This window comes from Rhinatrema bivittatum, chromosome 11 (genome assembly GCF_901001135.1).
Source record: "Rhinatrema bivittatum chromosome 11, aRhiBiv1.1, whole genome shotgun sequence".
NCBI classification, from domain to species: domain Eukaryota; kingdom Metazoa; phylum Chordata; class Amphibia; order Gymnophiona; family Rhinatrematidae; genus Rhinatrema; species Rhinatrema bivittatum.
The window spans coordinates 36,168,647-36,190,483 of NC_042625.1; the positions used below are offsets into that span (position 1 = coordinate 36,168,647).

At 47.7% G+C, this 21,837-nt stretch overlaps 1 protein-coding gene across 1 annotated transcript in view; it reads left to right on the forward strand.

Moving 5' to 3' along the window:
* Window positions 1-21,837, forward strand: part of DNAH10 (dynein axonemal heavy chain 10) — a 952,322-nt gene that overhangs the window by 519,296 nt on the left and 411,189 nt on the right. The window contains 3 exon segments of the mRNA XM_029571350.1: window positions 5,366-5,524; window positions 17,975-18,110; window positions 18,204-18,323. Coding sequence (XP_029427210.1) covers window positions 5,366-5,524; window positions 17,975-18,110; window positions 18,204-18,323 — 415 coding nt within the window.

Consider the following 21,837-nt stretch of genomic DNA (forward strand, 5'->3'; position numbering starts at 1 on the left):
CCCACAAGACTTGCCAAAAGTCCAGCAGGGGTCCGGGAGCGACCTCCTGCACTCCGGCCGTATTGCCAGTATTCAAAATGGCGCCGGCGCTACCTTTGCCCTCACAAACACTCTAACTTCTGCTTCAAATCTTCTTTGTGGGCAGCCTTTTCATCCTCTGCAAGTTCATCAAATATTAATTATGGCTGCCTCTATTCAAGGTTAGGGAGGGGGGGGGGTTGCATTTCAGTACTGTTGCTGTCAGGGGACTTGGAGCATACAGGAGCAAAAACTATACATAAACCTTCTGGAACTGATAACCATATTGAAAGGTCTTCTAGTAATCAAACCATGGGAGGAAGGAATAGTACTCAAAATCCAGATAGTCTAGGAAGCTATGTACCACATCAGCAAACACTGATGAATAAGGTCCTTGATGTTTTGCAAGGAAGCATGCAAAATATGGAACTGGGCGATCTCAAGGAACAGATTTCTTGAGGAGAGGACGCAGCGTCTGAAGCTCTGTTCTCTGCGCTCAATTTTTTTCCCCCTCTGACTTCTAATGCCGCATACTATAAGAAAAAGATGGCTAAAGGAAGTATCCTTGGCACCCCCCTTACCTGGAGCCGTTCAGCAGCACATTGAGAGCTTCTTCGCCCCAACGGAGTGGTTTTCACTGGGAGCATCTGTTGCAGTCATTGGTGGAGAATGCACTCCACCCTGCTGGATATGCAAGTCACACTAAGCCCCGGTGCACCTGTAACTCCCTCTTCCCCATCGCATGTACCAACTTCGGATCTTGATGTGCCAGCCAGTCTGGGTTGGAGGTGCCAGCAGTTGCTGAGGCATATTCTTTAGTTGTTGGGATTGAGGGCCTACCTGGAGGTTTGATACTGCCATCTTTGCTGCATTCTGTGGCTACTCCAGTGGAACATCTGGGTCTTCTCCAGGTGTCCGCTCCAGAACAGTATGAGGAAGCTGCACGGCCCCCTGAAGGTTCGGGTAATCATCACAAGGACAGTTTGGCTAGTGCTATCTCTTCTTTGAATCTGATGAAGCCTGATATTATTACCTTGGACTCAGTGTGGGATGCGCTTGTAACATTCTATTTCTTCATTAACATCAGTGATGATTGAAACGAAACATTCTGTTTAAGCTATGGATTCTTTCTCTCATATCTTAGTTAACTGTTGGAGCAAAATGTTGAAAAAATTCAAATGGTTCAAAATGGTCTTGCGCAGTCCGATGTAATAAATATTAAAAGGCTGAAAAATGTGGAAAATTCTCTCAGAATGTTAAATTTGAGAGTACTAAATTTTTCTTGTGTCATATCTTTGTGTTATATCTTTAAGAAATACCTGCAAGAAGTTCTTTTGTTCTCAGCAGATACACTTCCACCAATATCTCGGATTTACTTCACTTCTCAGGAGAGGAAATCTAATACATCTTCAAATATACCTTTGGATAGTTCACGTCCAGTAAATCCTGTCACTGATCTTTATGCCTTTTTGGAATCTTCTGCAAATGATCATATGAAATATCGTGGAACTTTTATTTGTTGCATTTGTATTTCCATCCGACTGGGACTTAGTTCTAAAACTTTTTCTCTGCAATCGTGATGTTATTTTATGGTAAAAAATTATGGATATATCCCAATATCACCAAGGCTACCCGAAGGCGCAGAAAGCGTTTTTTGGATATGTCTTAAGAAGCTAGTCAAATGGGTGCTCATATTGTAATTCATTACCCTTGTAAATGCGTAGTTAGATTCCAAAATAATAGATATGTTTTTTTTAACCTTCTCAACTCAGATTTTTCCTTAATTCACATTTGGCATCTGATAACACTCGCTAGCTAGTTCAGGCAGATAAAGTTGTATACTCTGTTGTCTCCTCAAATATTGCCTTTAATTTAAATTGCTTAACTTCTTGCGTTGATATTTGTTACCTCCCAATATTTCTTTGTAACTGAGTCGATTATGGATAATTTTTGCTTATTTTCTTTTTAATGTGGAATTTCTAATTGTTCAAGTTTTTTTTCTTTTGTCACACGACTCTGTATTACATTGGCATGCTGATATTGCTGTCTAAGGGGTTATTTTACAACTCACGAAAGGCCGTTATCGTGTGCATTAGGTCCTTATTGTGGCGGTAGCATTCATATTAGGTGGAGGGGAGGAGTCGGGGAGGAGTTAGGGAAGGGATTAGGGAAATAGGCCGGCGCACCACTGCCAGCAATAATGTTTAGAACATTATCACCGGCAGTAGAGCAGGAAATAGCACCTTTTACGGTGGCACTATGCCCGCGATAGTGTGCAGCATGGCTACTCCGCGGCAGGCGAAACCACACCACCGTGGTGCGGCCAGCTGCAGGCTATCGCCCGACCGCCCCCTTCTTTGTTCCCCGCCCCCTTTACCGCTGCGTTCATCATTCCGCAAGGAATGATGAATCCTGGCCTAAAATTGTTAAAATTGATAAAAGTAAAGTTTTAAAAAAAAAAGGAACACATTTCTGAATGCCATTCATCTCCTGGGCATAGTCAATGTTTTGGTGGATCCATTAAGTCATCTTCAACCTCACGAATAGTGACTCCATTCCAGCACAATGCGGTTTCTCTTTTGACTCTGGAGAATACTGCAAGTGCACATCTTTGAAGCTCCATTCAACCACAAACTCCCTAGCTACTGCTTGAAAAGACCAGTGCCTGAATCCCTCGCATCAGATGCTTTTTGTATTCCATGGAATCAAGGACTGATGTATGCTTTTTCACCAGTACTGCTCATATCCAAACCAATCTTCAAGTTAAGAAAGGACAAAGCCGAGATGATACTAATAGCATCATTTTAGCCACATCAAATTTGATTTCCTTGGCTTCTATGCCTAGCCATTTCTCAGCCTGTTAAGACTAGTCATATTCCCAAATCTCGTAATACAGTACAACAGGACACGTCTTCATCCCAACCATTAGTTTCTGGGATTGAAGTTAAATTCTATCAGAGTGCACTTAAGTATTATTGTGGTATATCACCATGTGGCACTCAAGCGATCAAGCACGAGCCTGAGGAATCACACTCAGATTCTGCTGTAACTTCAATGCATTTATTTACAGTGCCACACTCAACACAGTCAGGATTGGCTAACACAGTTGCAAACACAGACTAATCTCTAGTGTCAGCTAACCAGGCACTTCCCAGACATCTGCCTGTTATCCACTCTCAGTAATTTAAACACTAGGCACTTTCTAGGTCTGCCCACCTTCACAGTATCTCTTAGGCACTTCCCAGAATTCTGCCTACCCTCTTCCAGAGAAGTGTCTGGAGCTCTTACTCTCAGACAGGACCTGGAGCTCCCATATCCACAGGGTCCATCCTCTTCCCACTGGTTCAGCAACTTATCCTCCACTGTACTGGGCATGCCCTCCAAGCACCTCTCACCTAATAGGGTCACACCCATAGCCATTCTCCCTTTTTTTTCAGGTGACAGTCTGGAACCGGTACTCACTCCTCGAGGGCCCTGATCCCAGACTTGCTTCATATACTCCTCTGCCTGGAAGTCTTCACTACCAACTATATTAGCTACATCAGTGAGTTACCATCATTCTCTCTGAGCTTTCCCTGGAACCAAGTACTCGTTCCTCGAGGGCCTATACTTTCTAGCTCCTGGGCTTCATTGGGACATTGTGTGAGTGTTACCATCTTCATACCCTGCCTACTCACTATATCTCAGTCTCTCTTCAGCTCAGCCTCCAGGGATCGCTGTTCCAGTATATGAGGGACTACATCCCGGCCGAGCTTGCCAGCTCACTACTGCCATCTCTGGTGGTTCAGTATACTGTCTAATAAAAGAACTAGTGTGTGTTTGTCTCCTATCAGGTCGATACAGTACAGTGCGCTCTGACAGAGCGCATTGTTAGCCGGCATTTGGACACGCGTTTTGGACGCGCTAGCTTTCAGTAAGGGGTATAAGCGCGTCCAAAACGCGCGTCCAACCCCCCCCCCGAACCTAATAGCGCCCGCAGCATGCAAATGCATGTTGATAGCCCTATTAGATATTCCTGCGCGATTCAGTAAGTAAAATGTGCAGCCAAGCCGCACATTTTACTTTCAGAAATTAGCGCCTACCCAAAGGTAGGCGCTAATTTCTCCGGGCACCGGGAAAGTGCACAGAAAAGCAGTAAAAACTGCTTTTCTGTGCACCCTCCAACTTAATATCATGGCAATATTAAGTTGGAGGTCCCGAAAGACGCTCAGTTTTGCCGGCGTCCGGTTTCCGAACCCGTGGCTGTCAGCGGGCTCGAGAACCGACGCCGGCAAAATTGAGCGTCGACTGTCAAACCCGCCGCCGCTCCTGTCAAAAAAGAGGTGCTAGGGACGCGCTTGGGCTCCCCCCCCCCCTCACTGACCTCCGCCGTCCCTTATCCGACGCAAGCTGCTCCCTAGGCCATCGACCTGCACCTCCGGACCACCAGCAGGAACCGATCCTCCCACGTTTGGCCCGACCACGTCCCCGACCAATCAGAGGCCGGGCGCGCTGCCGACCTCAGGATCTCGTGCCGTAGGGGCCTTTAAGTGAGGCCTCTTCTCCAGCTGATCCCCTTTCGGCCCGACGGAGCACGACCAGGACTGACAGGACCGATATGACCTGTCATGAATGTCGGCATAAAAATAATTAAATAAATAAATATAATAACATTACTGTCTCGAAATTTACTCCAGTAAAGACAGTTACTTTGGCCAGGCAGTACTTAACAGCTTATTTAACTAAATACTTCAAAACGCCACTCATCTGCTCTACTCTGGGTTGCAATTCCAACATCGCATATCAAAAATCAAATATCTTGCTACCCTCAGCTTGGGAATCCCCACTTATGTGGCTGAATTTAGTCCTGCTTATCCAGAGAAAAAACAAACAAAGTTGCTTAGCTGCAACAGGTGTTCTCTATAGAAGTAGACAATTCAGCCACACAATACCATCCTCCTCCCCAGAGAGTTGAAGTTTAGCTTGTAAAATGAATGAAAAGACTTGTGCGGCTAGCAGCAATGCAGGTATCCCCGTGCATGCTCAAAAACACTTCTAGATCTTTCTGAGCTCTGAGAGAACATGTTCTGTGTTGATGCTGTCTGGGGACATCACCTATTTGTTTGGCTGACTTGTCCTGCTATCTGTGGAGAACACCTATTACAAGTAAGCAACTTTGCTTTACCTTGAGGAGCACTACAGTTATGGTGCAGATAAACAATGCTCCTTTTTCTAACAATACATCAGTCATTCAGAACAATTTTACATTTTCAGTGCCTTATGAAATTTAATTTGCATGCGTTATATTTTTTTCACCATTGGGCACTTATTTTTCCCCCATCAAATCTTTTTCTTAATATTTTTTTAGACTTGGGTTAACTACTAAATTGTATACCCTGAACCCAAAAGCCATGAGCGTAATTGAGCTGTACGGTATCCTGGATCCAACTACAAGAGACTGGACCGATGGGATTTTATCAAACATCTTCCGGGAGATCAATAAACCTACTGACAAAAAAGAGAGAAGGTAAACATCATAAAGTTTCACAATGTCAACATTTAGAACTTTTGTGCAGCATTTTGTTTAACTTCTTGAAAGGAATCATGCAGCAGCAATTGTGATTTCACATTTATGGTTTGTTTTTTTTTGTTTTTTTTTTTTAAATATTATATAGAAACATAGAAAATCGTGGCAGAAATGGACCATTTTGTCTACCCAGCTTGCCCATTTGTGTCTGCCTATAGTACTGTCACAGATCCTATTTAATTTGTGGTCTTCTCCACCCTTCCACAGTTAAAGACCCTTTGGGGTAGATTTTCAAAGCTCTACGCGCGCCGGGCCTATTTTAAAAAAGGCCCGGTGATGTGCGTAAAGCCCCGGGCTGCATGTAAGTTCTGGGGCTTTACAAAAGGGGAGGTCCATGGGCGGGGCAGGTGGGGCCAGAGACCTCCGACATAGCAGCCATTGCCGCTGTGTCGGAGGATCGTGTGCCGGCAGGCTGTCGGCACGCGCAACTTGCACCTGCCCGGAGGCAGGCGCAGAAGGTAAGACAAGAGTCGGGGGGGGGGGGGGTTTAGAGTAGGGCTAGGGGGGGAAGGTTAGGTTAGGGGGGAGGGAATGGAGGAAGGCAGCGCGGCTTGCGCATGTTATAAAATCAGGTGTGTGTGTGCGCGCGCTGGATGGTGCACGTACATGTACGCCCGTGCGCAACCTTTTAAAATCTACTCCTTTGTGTCTATCCCATGCATGCTTGATGAATTCTGCCACTGTTTTGGCTCCTGTAATCTCCACTAGAAATTTGTTCCAAGTGTCCCCTTCTCAGACGGTAATTTTAAACAAGCGAGCATGTACCCATCCACGTCTGTATGAGCACATGAGCAACGGTGTGCTGGAATTTTAAATTGTGCACAGACTTGCATGTGTATGTTTTAAAATACACCAACTGCAGGTAAGTATATTCCTAATTTTAAGAGGTTATTCGAGCAAAGCTAGCAAGTGTCTTCCATAGGACTTTGTTGGCTTTTACACCCGTATGTAAGCGGATTTTAAAACATGCTCGTGCAAGGCACATTCCCAGTTTTCCAATTAATCCTCCAGTCTGTCCAGTTAATATCAAGGCCTATCAGACCCTTCTGGTTCTTCACCCAGTTGACCCAGACCCCCCACCCTGCCCTATAAGCCCTAAAAGTTACGTGGATATCTTGAAAATGCGCGCTGCAGTTTCCAGTTTTAAAACACAGATTTAGCACATAAGTGTTCTCCTGTCCCCAAATGCCCATGCCCCACCCCTTTTCTGCCCTCTTATTTTTCTTGAATGCTTAGGTACATACATGTGGAATTTTGGCTTTTTAAAATCTCTGTGGCTTGCATATGTGCGTATGGAGCATTTTTAAGCTTTCTAGGCTTTTAGCTAATCAGCTGATACTTTCCACATAAGATGCCAGGCGATGACATCACTAAGTATAGGACTGCTCATCCTGTTTCTCCGTAGTGAAAGTGGACATTTTTTCACAAGCAGCACTTTTAAAATCGACCTCCCAGTGAGAAAGTATTTTTTCACATTCTTTTTGTGCTTTCTACCCTTTGGCTTTGAGATGTTCCCTTGTTCTTGAGCTTTTCATGTTATGGAAAATGCTCCATATGCACGTATGCGAGCCACAGAGATTTTAAAAAGACAAAATTCCACACGTATGTACCTAAGCATGCAAGAAAATGGAGCAGCAGTTACTACCTTAGGAAGTTTGCTGGGCAGACTAGATGGACCATTTTGGTCTTTTTCTGCCGTCATTACTATGTTACCATGTTAACAGTTTTGGCTTTTCTGGTTCTGTTATTGCTTAGTTTACATCCTATTTCCCTGTATGTACCCGGATCAGTCCAGACCGTGGGTTGGGCTTCCTGTCCAGCAGGTGGAGGCAGACCAAAACTGTGAGGGTATCCAATATCAGGACAGAGCCTACCCTACACCCCTCCAGTATTCGTCTGTCTGCAGCAGGTGCAGGCAGCTGAACCTACAGTTCCCCCTTCTTCTTCTTCCCTTAGTTTCCCTGAGGGGATTTTCTTTACTTTTGGTCTGGATCAAGCAAGTATTAAATTCTTGTTTAAAAAGAAAAAAAAAGAGGACTTTGAAAGTTTTCTCCCTTTTTTTCCTCACAGAGACAGTTCGGTCTCTTCACTCTGCTGGGAGCCTAGGGGGGGGGGGGGGGCTTGCCCATCCTAGGCCCCATTTTCCCGGTGACCATCTGGGGTGATACTGGTGGTCTGGTCCCTCCCCCATTATCTATCTGTCCACTGTAAAACAGTACCCTCTCAGGGAGTGGTTTTCCCCTGGCTGCTGAGCAGTTTAAAAAAAAAAAAAAGGGTACAAGCAGGGCTGTATTTGTTACTTGTATTTGTTACTTTTTAAGAACTGTGGACAGCTCCCTCAGTGTGCAGAGTTCAGTTGCTGCTTCTGCTGTCCGACTTCAGCCTTGCACAGCTCAGCTGTTTTTACTTTTTTAGCAAATTTATTTTTCTTCAGCGCTGATGCTGCGTTCCAGCGCCTGTAAAGCATGTGGAGAGTCTGCCACACATTTTTCCCGCGGAGGCCTCTGTTCAGGGTGCCTACCGGATGGGGAGGGTCCCTCATCGGTTCCCTCGCCCACAGCGACCCAAGGGCGAGTTCCCCGCTGCGTGGCCTGGCTGTTCCAGGCCCAGAAAACCGCGGGAACGGCAGTCATCTTGGAAGCAGGCTCAAATGCAGAATCGGATGTGCAGGAGGAAGGTGAGCCCGATTTTTTAGTTTCTCCTCTGGATTTGAGACTCCCTCATGCCCTGGAGGGGGTGCCTGACCTTTCCCTATCCCCCCTCCTACCTCTCCCCCCGGGAAGTCGAAGTCTTGTTTCTCCGCGGAGTTTGTGCTTCTTATGCACAAGTCCTATTGAGCCAGCTTACAGCAGGAGGAAGATCCATCCCTGCCCCCCCCCCCCCCACCAAAAAACCCAGGAATTTCTCCTCTGCAACCTCCGAAGGCGCCGGAGGGCCAGGACTCGGTTAGGGTTAGGGTGGTCCCAGGGGTCCCACCGCCTCTGGATCCGCCACAGCCGCCGCCGGTCCCAATTCCAGATCCGGATGTTGACCCGCTGCTTCCTAACCCCCCCCCCTCGAGGGGTACAATCCTCGGGTGCAACGGTTCCTAGACTTCACTAACTATTATCGAAGCTTCATTGCCAACTACTCCTCCATGGTCGCCCCACTTACAGCGATGACTAAGAAGGGGGCCAATACCCGAGTCTGGACACCTAGAGCCATCGCGGCCTTCCAGAGGCTCAAGGATGCCTTCAGCTCCTGTCCGTGTCTCCATCACCCGGATCCCAAATGTCCGTTTGTAGTGGAGGTAGATGCCTCAGCAATCGGAGCCGGGGCTGTCCTAAGTCAAAACTCGCCCACGGGCAAGTTAATTCCTTGTTCCTTCTATTCACACAAGTTCACCCCCACAGAACAACGCTACACAGTTGGCGATCGTGAACTACTAGCAGTGAAGTTAGCTCTTCAGGAATGGCCCCCCTGGTTGGAGGGGGTGCAGTATAAATTCACTATATTCACGGATCACAAGAACTTAGAGCACCTCAAAGAGGCTCAGCTTCTAAATCCCCGTTAGGCCCGCTGGGCCTTGTTTTTTGAGAGATTCGACTTTAATCTCTGTTTCCATCCTGGTTCCAAAGAATCAAAGAGCTGAAGCGCTGTCTCGATCCTTTGAGCCCAAGGATCTTCCGGAAGATCCTAGTTATATCATCGATCCTGCCTGTATATCAATAGCAGCAACCACTACTGTTCTAGTCGAGAAGACTGTCGTCCCTCACCGACTACAAGAGCGGATTTTAAGGTGGGCCCATGATTCAAAGCTGGCAGGTCACCCTGACCATGCCAGAATGCTGGAGATGCTGCGCCGACACTATTGGTGGCCAACCATGGTACAGGACTCTCAGAGTTATGTGGACTCCTGTCCCACTTGCGCACAACAAATGCTGCCAACAGGAAAGCCTTGGGGCTTGCTACATCCACTCTCAGTGCCTACTGAACCTTGGTCCAGTATTTCAACAGATTTCATCACGGATCTTCCCCCATCGCAAGGCAACATGGTGATTTGGGTCATAATCGACTGTTTCTCGAAGATGGGGCACTTCATCCTGTTGCCGGATCTTCCGTCAGCCCCGGAATTAGCAAAACTCTTCTTGAGAAACATCTTTCAACTTCATGGACTCCCCAAGGAGATTGTCTCCAACCGGGGACCACAGTTCGCCACTAAGTACTGGCGCTCCCTATGTCAGAAATTCAGTATTCCTTGAATTATACCTCGGCCTATCACCCTCAGGCCAATGGGCAGGCCGAGATAACTAATCAGACCTTGAAAACGTTCCTACGTTCATACGTCAACGACCAACAGAATGATTGGTCAGACCTTCTCCCTTGGGCCGAGCTGTCACATAATACTCATCTTGCAACAGCCACCAACGTCTCCTTTTTCAGTGGTCTTCGGAAGGCAACCCCGTCTGCCTTTTCCTGTTACTGTGATGGTTCCATCTCCTGCAGCACAATCCATGACTCAAACCATCCGCCAAATGTGGACTTGAGTAAGAGAACTTCTCTCGCAGGCTGCTGAGCACGCTAAACGCACCTCGGATCTCCATTGACGACCTGCTCCATTCTTCCAACCTGGCCAGAAAGTCTGGCTGGATGCCCGACACATCCTTCTCCGACTTCCGACTCATTGGCTGGCCCCGAAGTATATCGGTCCTTTTCCAGTACTCGGAAGAGTGGGAGCCGTTTCCTACTAGCTCCAGCTACCCCTTTCATTGGGCATCCACAACACGTTCCATGTGTCTTTGTTGAAGCCTCTTGTCTTGTCTTGGCCCTCTCGTAAAGACCCTCCAGCTCCACGCGTCTCGCAGAACCTGATACTTCTCTGCAGGTAAGAGAAGTCCTTGATGTCCGACGACATTGACGCAAATGGGAGTATCTCCTAGCTTGGGAGGGCTATGGGGCCGAGGAGAACTCGTGGGAACCCTCTCAGAATATCCTTGACAAGGATCTCTTGAAGACCTTCCTTAGACAGAATCCTGAGAAACCCCAGCCGCGTAGGGGGAGATCTAGAAGGGGGGATACTGTTACATGCCCCACCCGTGGTCGTCCCGCACACGGGACCGCTCACCTTCAGGGTTCCACAGCAGGTCCTGGACCTGTCTCCCTCGCGGTCCGTGCAAGTCCAGCTAGGCCCCGGCGTCCCACAGCGGCGGTCGCCGGGCCTTCGGCTGCACGCCAGGCCTCACACTGAGCCTCGGCGTCACAGCAGCTAGCTACCGCACGCATGTTATAAAATCTGGGGTCAGCGCACGCAAGGGGGTGCACACTTGTGCACCTTGCACGCGCCAAGCCCTAGGGGAAGCCCGATGGCTTTCCCCGTTCCCTCCAAGGCAGCTCCAAAATCGGAACATCCTCAGAGAGTACTTTTTTTTTGGCTCCCCCACCTTCCCCTTCTTCCCCTATCTAACCCTCCCCCCAGCCCTACCTAAATCCCCCCCCCCTACTTTTTGTTGTCAAAGTTACACCTGCCGGCCGGCTGCCAGCACACAAACCTCCGGCACGGCCGCTATGCCAGAGCACTCGGGACTGCCACCCCGCCTATTTTTGAAAGCCCCGAGGTGTTTAAAATCATGAGAGGTCTAGAACGGGTAGATGTGAATCGGTTATTTACTCTTTCGGATAGTAGAAAGACTAGGGGGCACTCCATGAAGTTAGCATGGGGCACATTTAAAACTAATCGGAGAAAGTTCTTTTTTACTCAACGCACAATTAAACTCTGGAATTTGTTGCCAGAGAATGTGGTTAGTGCAGTTAATATAGCTGTGTTTAAAAAAGGATTGGATAAGTTCTTGGAGGAGAAGTCCATTACCTGCTATTAAGTTCACTTAGAGAATAGCCACTGCCATTAGCAATGGTTACATGGAATAGACTTAGTTTTTGGGTACTTGCCAGGTTCTTATGGCCTGGATTGGCCACTGTTGGAAACAGGATGCTGGGCTTGATGGACCCTTGGTCTGACCCAGTATGGCATTTTCTTATGTTCTTATGTTCTTATACGTGCGTCCTGGGGCTTGCGCGCGCCGCCGAGCCTATGCAAAATAGGCTTGGCGTGCACAGGGGTAGGTTTTTGGGTGTTACACGTGTATATTATGCGCATAACCCTTTGAAAATCTACCCCTTAGTTTTTATCAGGGCCAAGTTGTTTTCCTTCATCCAACTGGAAATAACAGTAAGACACTTTGAGATGTATGCAACCAGACTGGGCAACGATGATGTTACTGGAAAATAGAATTGTAAATCATCTGCATACACTCTGAATTCTACTTCTAACTGTTCAATCAAAAAGCAAAGTAGGGTTCAATAAAGCTGCCGATAATATAGATCCCTGCGGGACTCCACACTTCAGTTCATGCTATTCTGAACATGTTGTTTGAAATCTAACTTGTTGCTTTCTCCCTGACAAGTAAGATGTAAACCATTCATAAACTTGTCTGTCTATCTATAACAATATTCCTCAGGCGCTGTAACAGAATGTCATGGGCTATGGTATCATATGCTGAGAAAATATCTAGAAATACTGCATTCACTGTTCCATTAGCATCTAGATGGTGAAATACAAAATCCATAAGAAAAATTAATGTTTCTGTACTATGTTTTTTTCAGAAACCACATCATAGGCTATGAAGGATGTTATTGTTAGTCAAAAGTTTGTTAAACTGCTTATAAATTAATTTTTCCAAAATTATGCCCAGAGTACTTAAATTTGAAATGGGATTATAGCTTAATGACAAGTTTGATGACAAGATCCCTCTTTTAAACACCGTTCTCACAATTGTGTGTCAGGTACAAGACCTTCTTCTAAAGAAATGTTAAATAAACTAGTCAATAATCCACCAAAAATATCTTTTAAGACATAAATTATATGGAATGGACAAGGATCAAGGGGACAACAGGAATTCTTTAAAACATTCATGACTCTTTCTACCTCTTCCAACCACACTGAATCAAATCTTTCCCAAGAACTAGTTGGAATCAATTGGAGTATCTGCATCTAAAGTAGGGACAGTGGCTGAAAATTAACCCCTGAGTTCCTGGTGGATTCAGCATTGCACCCCCTCAGTGTAATATATTTCATGAATCTCAATGGCAGGAAACCTGAAAGCCAATGAGATGCTATCATAACATGAACTTAAGCCATTGCAGAAGTATCTTTTGAATAATCTTCAGTGTCCTGTACATACCCAGATCAGTCCAGACTCCTGGGTTTGCCTCTCTGTCAGCAGATGGAGACAGAGAAAGTTTCACCGACACTGTATATAACCCAGTGTGCCACCTGCAGTCCCTCAATATTTCTCAGTCTCCAGCAGATGGTAGATGGTGTAAAACCTGCAGTCTGGATAGAAAGAAAAAAAAAAAAGATTAAAAGGCAAATTTTCTGGATCCTCCCAGGAGGTTGTGAGGTCCTGGTGTGGCCACCCCCCCTGGTTTGAGGCATACGAGCAAGGGATTGGTGACTTCTAATAGCTCGGTCCGTGGTCTGTGGGGTCCAGATTCTTAATCCCCCATGAGACAGCGGTGAAACCTGATGGAAATTCTCCACTACAAACCCAATGGAGCAAGGAAGTATCCCTTTTATATGGTTTGTCCTGGGCTGGGTCGCTAAAGTTTGGCAAAAGGAGACTGATATAGCCAGTGGTCTCGCTCTTTTCTGATCTGCCATGCAGCCTGATCTCCTGAAACCTGTACCTCTGCACCAAAAGAAAGTATTGGTTTCTATGTATCTTTATTTGTTCTCAGTAAAAACAAAAGAGAACAAGGAACTAGTAGAGGAATCTGTGCAGCAGCGAGGTTCCAAGAGGGAAGCTACCTCAGCAGTTTGGGCGATGGGGTTTTTCAGCAGCTTCTCTGTCTTCAGAGGAGACCAGGTGTTGGCTATGTAATTCCGAGGGACTGTCTCCTGCTTGTCGTTGAGGTGCTGTGGTGCCGCAGGTGCAGGGAGGAACAGCATGTGCGTGCAGCAAAAGCATTCAGGAGTCTGCATCAAGTATGACCACACCGGTAGAACAAGCCTCATGGGTGACTGGGTCTAATATTGAGGCTTTTGCGATAGCGTGGAAATGGCTGCCATTTTTTATTCCATGGCAGCTTAGACAAGAGAGGCAGAGGAATCCCCTCTTCAAGTATCGCCAGTGGTTCCCTGTTCCACAGAGGTGCAGAGAGGCACTTCCACTGAGGAGGAGTCTCTGGTTTTGGTAGAGGTCTTCTGCCAGTTTTAATTTGTTTATGTGAAAAGCGTGTTTAGCGAGATGCTGGCTCTTGGCCCCAGTCTCCATGGATTCTTGGCCAGTCAAGAGGCCTGAGCTGTTGAGAAGCTCTTCAGGCTGATGATTTTTGGTGCTGGATGTTAAATAGATCTGGGCCTAAACCCGCTGAAAGTGCAGGTAGGCTTTACTTAGCCGTGTGGTAGGCCACTGCAGCAGTTCTTTTCTCGTGTGCATAGGCGTGTGTTAGAGATGTGAACCGGAATCGGTTCGGATTCCGGTTCCAATTCACATGTGGGTTTTGTTTTCATCGGGCCCTGTCGTGGTTTTGTTTATCGGCTGAGCCTGAGCCGATAAACAAAAAACCCACCCCGACCCTTTAAAACTAATCCCTTTGCTTCCCCCACCCTCCTGACCCCCCAAAAAAACATTTTACAGATACCTGGTGGTCCAGTGGGGGTCCCGAGAGCGATCTCCCGCTCTCGGGCCGTCGGCTGCCAATAATCAAAATGGTGCCGATGGCCTTTGCCCTTACCATGTGACAGGGTATCCGTGCCATTGGCTGGCCCCTGTCACATGGAGGGAGTTCTGGATGGCCGGCGCCATCTTTAAAAATGGCGTGGGCCATCCAGGTAAGCAACATTTGCTTTCTCACAGGACAAGCAGGATGGTAGTCCTCACATATGGGTGAGTACCGAGCTGAGGATGCCCGAGAGTGCACCAAATGCACCCAAGACGCGCAAAAGGCGCAATGACGGGGGTGGAATTTGGAACGGAGGGCATCCTGAAACCCTTAACGGGTTGGTGGAAGGATGTTGGGTAGTTTAAACCGAAAAGAATCTGAGTAGACGGACTGGCCAAACATGGAGCATGCCGGCTAGTTGTATCTAAGCAATAATGGCTGCGAAGGTATGGAGAGAGCTCCAGGTCGCAGCCTGATAAATATGTACAAGCAGCACCGGCCGAAGGTAAGCTATGGAGGCTGGGACAGATGGAACAGAGTGTGGTTACACACAGTGTTGTAGTGAAATGTCTGTTTGTTGGTAGGAAAAAAGAGTTACAGACCATCAATTAGGAGGAATAGGTCTGTTTGCCCACTGGAACTCGCAGCTTGGCTCTTGCCACAGAAGGAATGAGTTAGGTGGAATTGCTATGGAGTGTAGTGCAATCTAGATAGAATGCAAGTGAACTATTACAGTCCAAGGAGTGGAAAAACCCTCTCGCTTTGGTGAGAGAGAGGTGTTGGGAAAGTGGGCAGAGTATATTACACAGAGTATATGACACTGTAAATAATTATTAATTTATGATAACCCTATACTGCTCTTTTCTCTTTCTCCCAGTTCTATTACCTTTGTTTCATTGTAACTGCAACCTTGATGCACTAGTTATAGTTTTATTGTTCTGTGCACCCCTTGTTCTAATGTAAACTGGCATGATGTGATACAATTTGGTGAGTCACCAAATACAGAATAAAGGGACCATAAAATATGCACAGACAAACTGAACTGGAAATCACAACAAGTTAGACTGTATGTAATGCAGGAATGGAAAAACAGAAAATACCATCATTCCTCATAAAACATCAAATAATAAAATCAAGAATTATAAAACATCACAATAGGAAAATCATACTAAAAATATATATTTCAAAACTGCTGATGAATAGAACCTCCAGTAATTTAACTCAGGCAAATTTTCAAAAATTTGTATATAACACCAATAAAATATTTCAAAAAGAGCAGATATCAAATAATATTCAATAATTAAAACTAATAAGGATTTTAAAATGCCCCTGCTGTCCCCTTCTGTGGGAGCTCTTGATTTCCAGTCACCCTGATATTGTCGAGGATTAGGAGGTTATCCTCTCTCTTTCACACATACTCACATGTCCATTCTCTCTCACACATACACTGTCACATACATACACATTCATGCTCTTATATCCACCATAACCTCTCGCTCTCACTGACACTGACACACTGTCAGCTCTAAGACACTCTCTCCCCCTCCACACACAAACTCTTACTCCCTTGGATTTTCTCATACACACTCATGCTCTCACACATACACTCAAACATACACACCCAGGCAAGCTCCTAGTCATTTTCATACACACACACTGACCCCCAGGCAGGCTCCCATTCATTTTCACACCACTCCCCTCCCATCCCACAGGCATGCACACATTCATTCTCATACACACAGACCCCCAGGCAGGCACCCATGCATTCACACACATACACCCCCAGGCAGAGTCCCATTCATACACATGCACACACTAAAGACAGACCCCCACTCTCTTTTGCCAGCAACCTCGGAACCTCTCTCATTCCTCTACTGCCACTGTCACTGCTGCCACATGGCTATTGGGGAGGTGCCGATTGCTGCTACTGACACTGAAGCCCATTCTGCTGCCTCCTCTGTGCAGGCCCCGTGGGGTCCACTTTCTCCATGCTGATCTCGTACATTGTGAGATCCGCATTGAGAAAGTGCACATTCCCAAAGATTACATGTGCCAGTCACTAAAAAGTAATTTTATTTTTGTTTTACCTTTACCTTTACTGTCTGATCTTAGTTTTCTAATTGGTTGGTGACAGGCTTTTTTTTCCACCTTCCCTTTCTTATTTTTTTGCCAGTTCCTTTCATATTGTCTTTTTTTTCTATTTCTTTTCTCTCCATCTATCTTCTTCCCTCAAACACACAGTCAGGCTCTCACTCTCACATGCTCTCTCTCATACAATCATTCATACACAGTCTCTCTCTTGCACATGCTGTCTTACTCTCACACACACAGGCTCTCTCTAACTCCCACATGCTGTCTTGCTCAAGCACAGGCTCTCACTGTCACATGCTCTCTCTCATACAATCATTCATACACACACACACCCACACACACACAGGCTCTCACTGTCACATGCTGTCTCTCTCACACATACAGAGGCTCTCACATGCTGTCTCTGCAAACATTCAGGACCTCACTCTCACACACAACCTCTCAACTCATATTATACACGCACACACACACACTCTACAGACCCTCAGCCTCTCTCTCACCTCTGGGCCTCCTCTTCGCGGGTCGCCGCAGGATGGGCTCTGCAGCGGCCCTGATCTTCTCGGGCCGCGGCAGCCCTGCTACCGGGCTTCTTCCTCTTCTCTGGCCGCTGCAACTTGGGATTCGGCCCGTAAGCGCTGCTCCTCTTCTGCACGCGCTGATGCTCCTCCTCCTTCTTGCCCACGCGGCTCCGGCAACGTTTACTTCCGGGGCCGCACAGGCAGGAAGGAGGCGGAGCATCAGCGTGTTTAAACGCAATCTTTTTCTTCAGGCCGTGGTGACGTGAGCTCCACCACGGCCCTGCCGATTTGCCTGTCGCAGCGCCGCATTAGCCTCCCTGCGCCCGGGGGCATTGGCTCCCCTCGGGATACCACTGCTCGCGGCACCTCAGGCCCAGGCCTAGTGCTTCCACCGGCCCTGCCCGCAGGTTTCTCTTCGGGCCGCAGCGCCCTCTTCTTATCTTTGGCCGGGAATTTGAAAAAAAAAAAAAAATCACGTGATGGGAGCGACCGGCCCACTGGGGGATGCCCGATCCCCCAATAGGCCAATCCGCCCCTTCCCAAAATGCCTTCCTCCTGCCTGTCCCTGATTTATGCGACTAAATTCTAGCTTCATAAGTCGTTATACAGCTAGAATTTAACCTCATACGGCTTCTCATATCGCTCGCTGATCCGTTAAAAGCGCATTCCCCTTTGTGCACCCCTTCGTGCATCCCCTAGTTTTAAATATTCCCCTTGTTATCTTTTATCCCTTGTTAACAATTTCTTCTTTATAATTGTTTTACATTTCTGACAAAGGTAATGTATGCTTTTTAGTATAATTTGTTGATTGTTCTATGTAATGCTCACATGCGAAGTTATGTTTTATTGTAAACCGGTGTGATTTGTATTTTTATATAGGAATGTCGGTATATAAAAGTTAAAAATAAATAAATAAATAAATAAATTTAGATGGATAATTTTTCAGTTATCCATCTAAATGGCTTCTGAATATTGCCTCTCATTTTTTGCTTTCAGAAGGCAGTGATCTAAAAAGGCAGTACATTGTAATGTAATTCCACTTAATTGTGTTTTTAAATGTAAACAATTATATTTTGTACAGATACATTTTATTTGATGGAGATGTCGATGCTCTTTGGGTAGAAAATATGAATTCTGTAATGGATGACAACAAGTTATTGACCTTAGCAAATGGGGAACGTATCCGGCTCCAGTCACACTGTGCATTGTTATTTGAGGTACAGTGAGTGTTACTTTGTCAATAATTAATGGAAGTGTGTAGCTACTGTGCAGTTTTTAAGAGTCGTTTATTTTCTTTTTATTTTGCGTAGGTTGGAGATTTACAATATGCTTCTCCTGCAACTGTATCCCGCTGTGGGATGGTCTTTGTGGATCCCAAAAACCTGAAGTATGAACCGTTTTGGCAAAAATGGGTTAATGGAAGGCAAAAGGTAAAAATACCAGCAGTTAATAAAATATTCATTTAAAAAAGAAGCACCTTTAAAATTGGTGCTATTATCCATTCCTATTTGTACCCCAGATCAGTCCAGACAAGTGGGTTTTGCATCCCTACCAGCAGGTGGAGACAGAGAACCAAAAACTTTGAGGCTCTGCTACATAACCAAGAGTGCCACCTGCAGTCCCTCAGTATTTCTCTGTCTCCAGCAGATAGCAGAGGTGTAAATCTGCAGTCTGGAGTTTAAAAAAATAAAGATAAAGGATTATATTAAAAAGCTATTTAGGACAAGAAGAAGAGACGCTCCTTGAGGTGTTAGGTTCCTTCATGGGCCATCCCTCAGGTTGAGCCAGGCAAGTGGGGGGTTGTTGATCCCTGAGCAGCTTGACCCGCAGCGGTTCCAGGGATCTGACAGCCAGGGGTCCTGGCTCCCTCTGAAGTATCCTGATTTTTTTCCTCCTGTTGGTTTTGTTCTCTGCTGGGCTGCTATCTCTTTAAGAGATTTAGAAAAAAAGAAAAGAGATGTTTTGCAGCGGCAGCATTCGTGTCTTGCCTTTTGGCGCAGGGCAGGCCCGAGCTGGGAAGGAAGCAATTCGGAGACCATGAGTAGCAGCGGGCTGCTGAGGGAATCGAAGGTAGTGCTGGTCCATGTTCCCCTTTCATTGCCGTGTGCTGCAACCTTGCAGTTCGATTCGTGGTATTTTTAGCAAGCCCACCTGCATGTGTTCAAGATGGCGCCGGCAGCAGGTTTCCAGCACAGGAAAGGGTGTCGCAATTGCGGCCTGCTCCAGGGACAGCTTAATTCAGCGGCATTATGCCACAAATTGTGCCTTGGGGGAGGTAAAGGGACCTCTGGGGGGATTGAGCCTGAGCAAAGGGCCATGCAGTCTCTGGCCAGCAGACTCTGCAGGGGGTTTGGAGGGCCTTTCAGGTAGATGGAAAGCGTCAGCCAGGAGAAGGGCTGACCTGGAGCCCAGAGATTTCCTCCTCCATTGTTGCCAGTGCTTTCTTCGGGACAGGAGTTGGGGGAGGAGGAACAGGCTAGCCCTGGGTCAGATAAAGAGGAGGATGATGTGGGATTTTCCACAGATTTTGTTCTTATGCACAAAGCATTTCTAGCCAAGAAGAGTGCGGGGGCTAAGCGGTTTGAGGGCCATCAGTCTTGTCCCACTAGGAAGGCACCAAGGACCTCTTTGACCAGGGGGTAAGGAGACCACTTGTGTTGCCTGGGCTTGGACCACCCTGGATTGGCTGGTGGTTTGGAGGACTTGGACCTGGATGACCTGGATAATGACATTTCCTGTACGTACCCGGATCAGTCCAGATAGTGGGTTGAGCCTCCTTTCCAGCAGGTGGAGACAGACTAAAACTTGAAGGATGCCCTATATCAGGACAGAGCCTATCCTCTAACCCTTCAGTATTCGTCTGTCTCCAGCAAGTGCAGCATCTCCCCTTCGGTTCTCTGCTGTAGGCTAGTCAGCCTTTTTCTTTCTGTCTTTTGCTAGGCTCAAGCAAGTATTTCTTTTGATTCTCGCTTGTTTAAAAAAAAAAAGAAAGAAATAGAGAAGGGAAGTTGCCCTTTTATTTTTAGTGCTTTTTCCTTTTCTGTGTGGGAGACGGTTCCGTCTCCCAGCTCTTGCCCGGCTCAGGGGGGCTTTGCCCCTTTTGCAACAGGGGATTCCCTGCATAGCCTGAGTCCGTGGATGCTTCCAGGTGTGGGGACCGAGTCTCTCTGGGCCTCGTCCCCCCCTCTGGCTGCCGAGAGGGTTTTTGGACCCGCTGCTGCGCTCAGTAAAAAAAAAAAAGGAAAAAAAAAGTTTTAAACTTTAAATAAGTTGCAGGTACTCACCTACCTCTAACTTATTTGCAGCAGTTGACCAGCATTTTTTATTTTTTCTGGTCAGAGCAGGCCTTGAACTGGCAGCCAGACTAGCAGGAGGCAGCAGGTTTCCCTCCTGCTCTCTCCTGCTGTGCAGGCTGTCAATCAAACCTTTTTTTCTCCTTTTTTTTCTTCAGCCGTGGCTCTGTTATGTCTCGGCAGGCAGCCTGCCTTTCTTGTGGGCTGCCCTCTTCGCGTTTTTCGCGGCAGGGTCTCTGCACTGCTTGCCTGCCGGGTGGGGAAGGTCCCTCCTCGGCAGGACAAGCAAATTTAGCTCGGGGCTCCACTCCTCCCGGCATGGCCAGGCCTTTCCCGGGTCGGCAGAGCCCGGGAACGGCGGCCATATTGGATTTTTCGTCGGGGCCGATTTCAGTGCTCCCTGGGGCTGGGGGGCGGATTTTTTTTATTTAGCCCCCAATTTTGCCCCCGTGGGTCCCCAGGAGGGGGGTCCTGACCCCTCCTCACCCCTCCTCCTCCCCCCCCCGGCAAATCCAGGGTCCCTTTTTCAGCGGATTTCGTCCTCCTCATGCACAAATCTTATTTAGCTAGCTTGCATGAGCAGGACGAAAGCCCCCCCCCTTGCCCCCCCCCCCCGCCAAAAATCCCTTGCTCAGTGCCGTTGACCGCCGGACTGGCTGCGGAGCCCCAGGGACCAGTTCGGGTGCGGGTGGTCCTGGGGGTGCCCCCCCCTTCCCCCCCCCCCCCCCCGGTGTCTCCCGGGTCCTCGGACCCCGCCGCTTCCTCGGATTCAGCAGATGCCCCCCCTAGAGGGGGATGACCCTAGAGCCCTTCGTCTATTTCGTAAGGAGGAATTGGAGCCCCTCCTGCCCTTTGTTCTGCAGGAGCTGGGTCTGGAGAGTCCTTCCGTGGATAATCTCATGGCCTCGCTTCCTAAGGATATGAATCCGGTCCTGGGGGGACTCCGGGCTCCGGCCTCGGCCTTTCCCTTCCACCCCATGCTCAAGCTCCTTATCCTGCAGGAATGGGAGGTCCCCGAGGGTGCGCTTCGGGTGGGGCGTGCGATGGATAAGCTCTATCCCCTTCCGGAGGAGGGTTTGGAGCTGCTGCGATATCCCTCGGTGGATTCTTATGTCTCTGCGGTGGCCAAACACACCACGATTCCGGTGGAAGGTTCCACAGCTCTGAAGGATCCACAGGATCGTAAGTTGGAGGCTCACTTGAAGCGTATCTTCGACGTTCTGGCCCTCGGGGTCCGAGCGTCTTGCTGTAGCAGCCTCATGATGCGGGCAGGCCTTCAGTGGGTTCAACAGTTACTCTGTGCCCGGGATCTTCTGCCAGCAGAGGCAGAGCAAGCCGAACATCTGGAGGCTGTAACCGCCTATGTATCGGATGCCCTCTACGACCTGGTCCGTGTGCAGGCGAAGGCAATGGTTTTGGTGGTGGCTGCCCGGAGGCTCCTTAGGCTACGCCATTGGTCGGCTGATCAGTCGTCGAAGACTCGGCTGGGCACGCTGCCCTTCAAAGGTAAGATGCTCTTTGGAGAGGATCTCGAGAAGCTTATGGACTCCTTGGCTGACAACAAGGTCCATAAGCTTCCAGAGGACCGCCCTAAGTCTTCCCGGTCCTTCGCGCCCTCCCGCTCTCGTTTCAGGGGCCAGCTTCGCTTCGC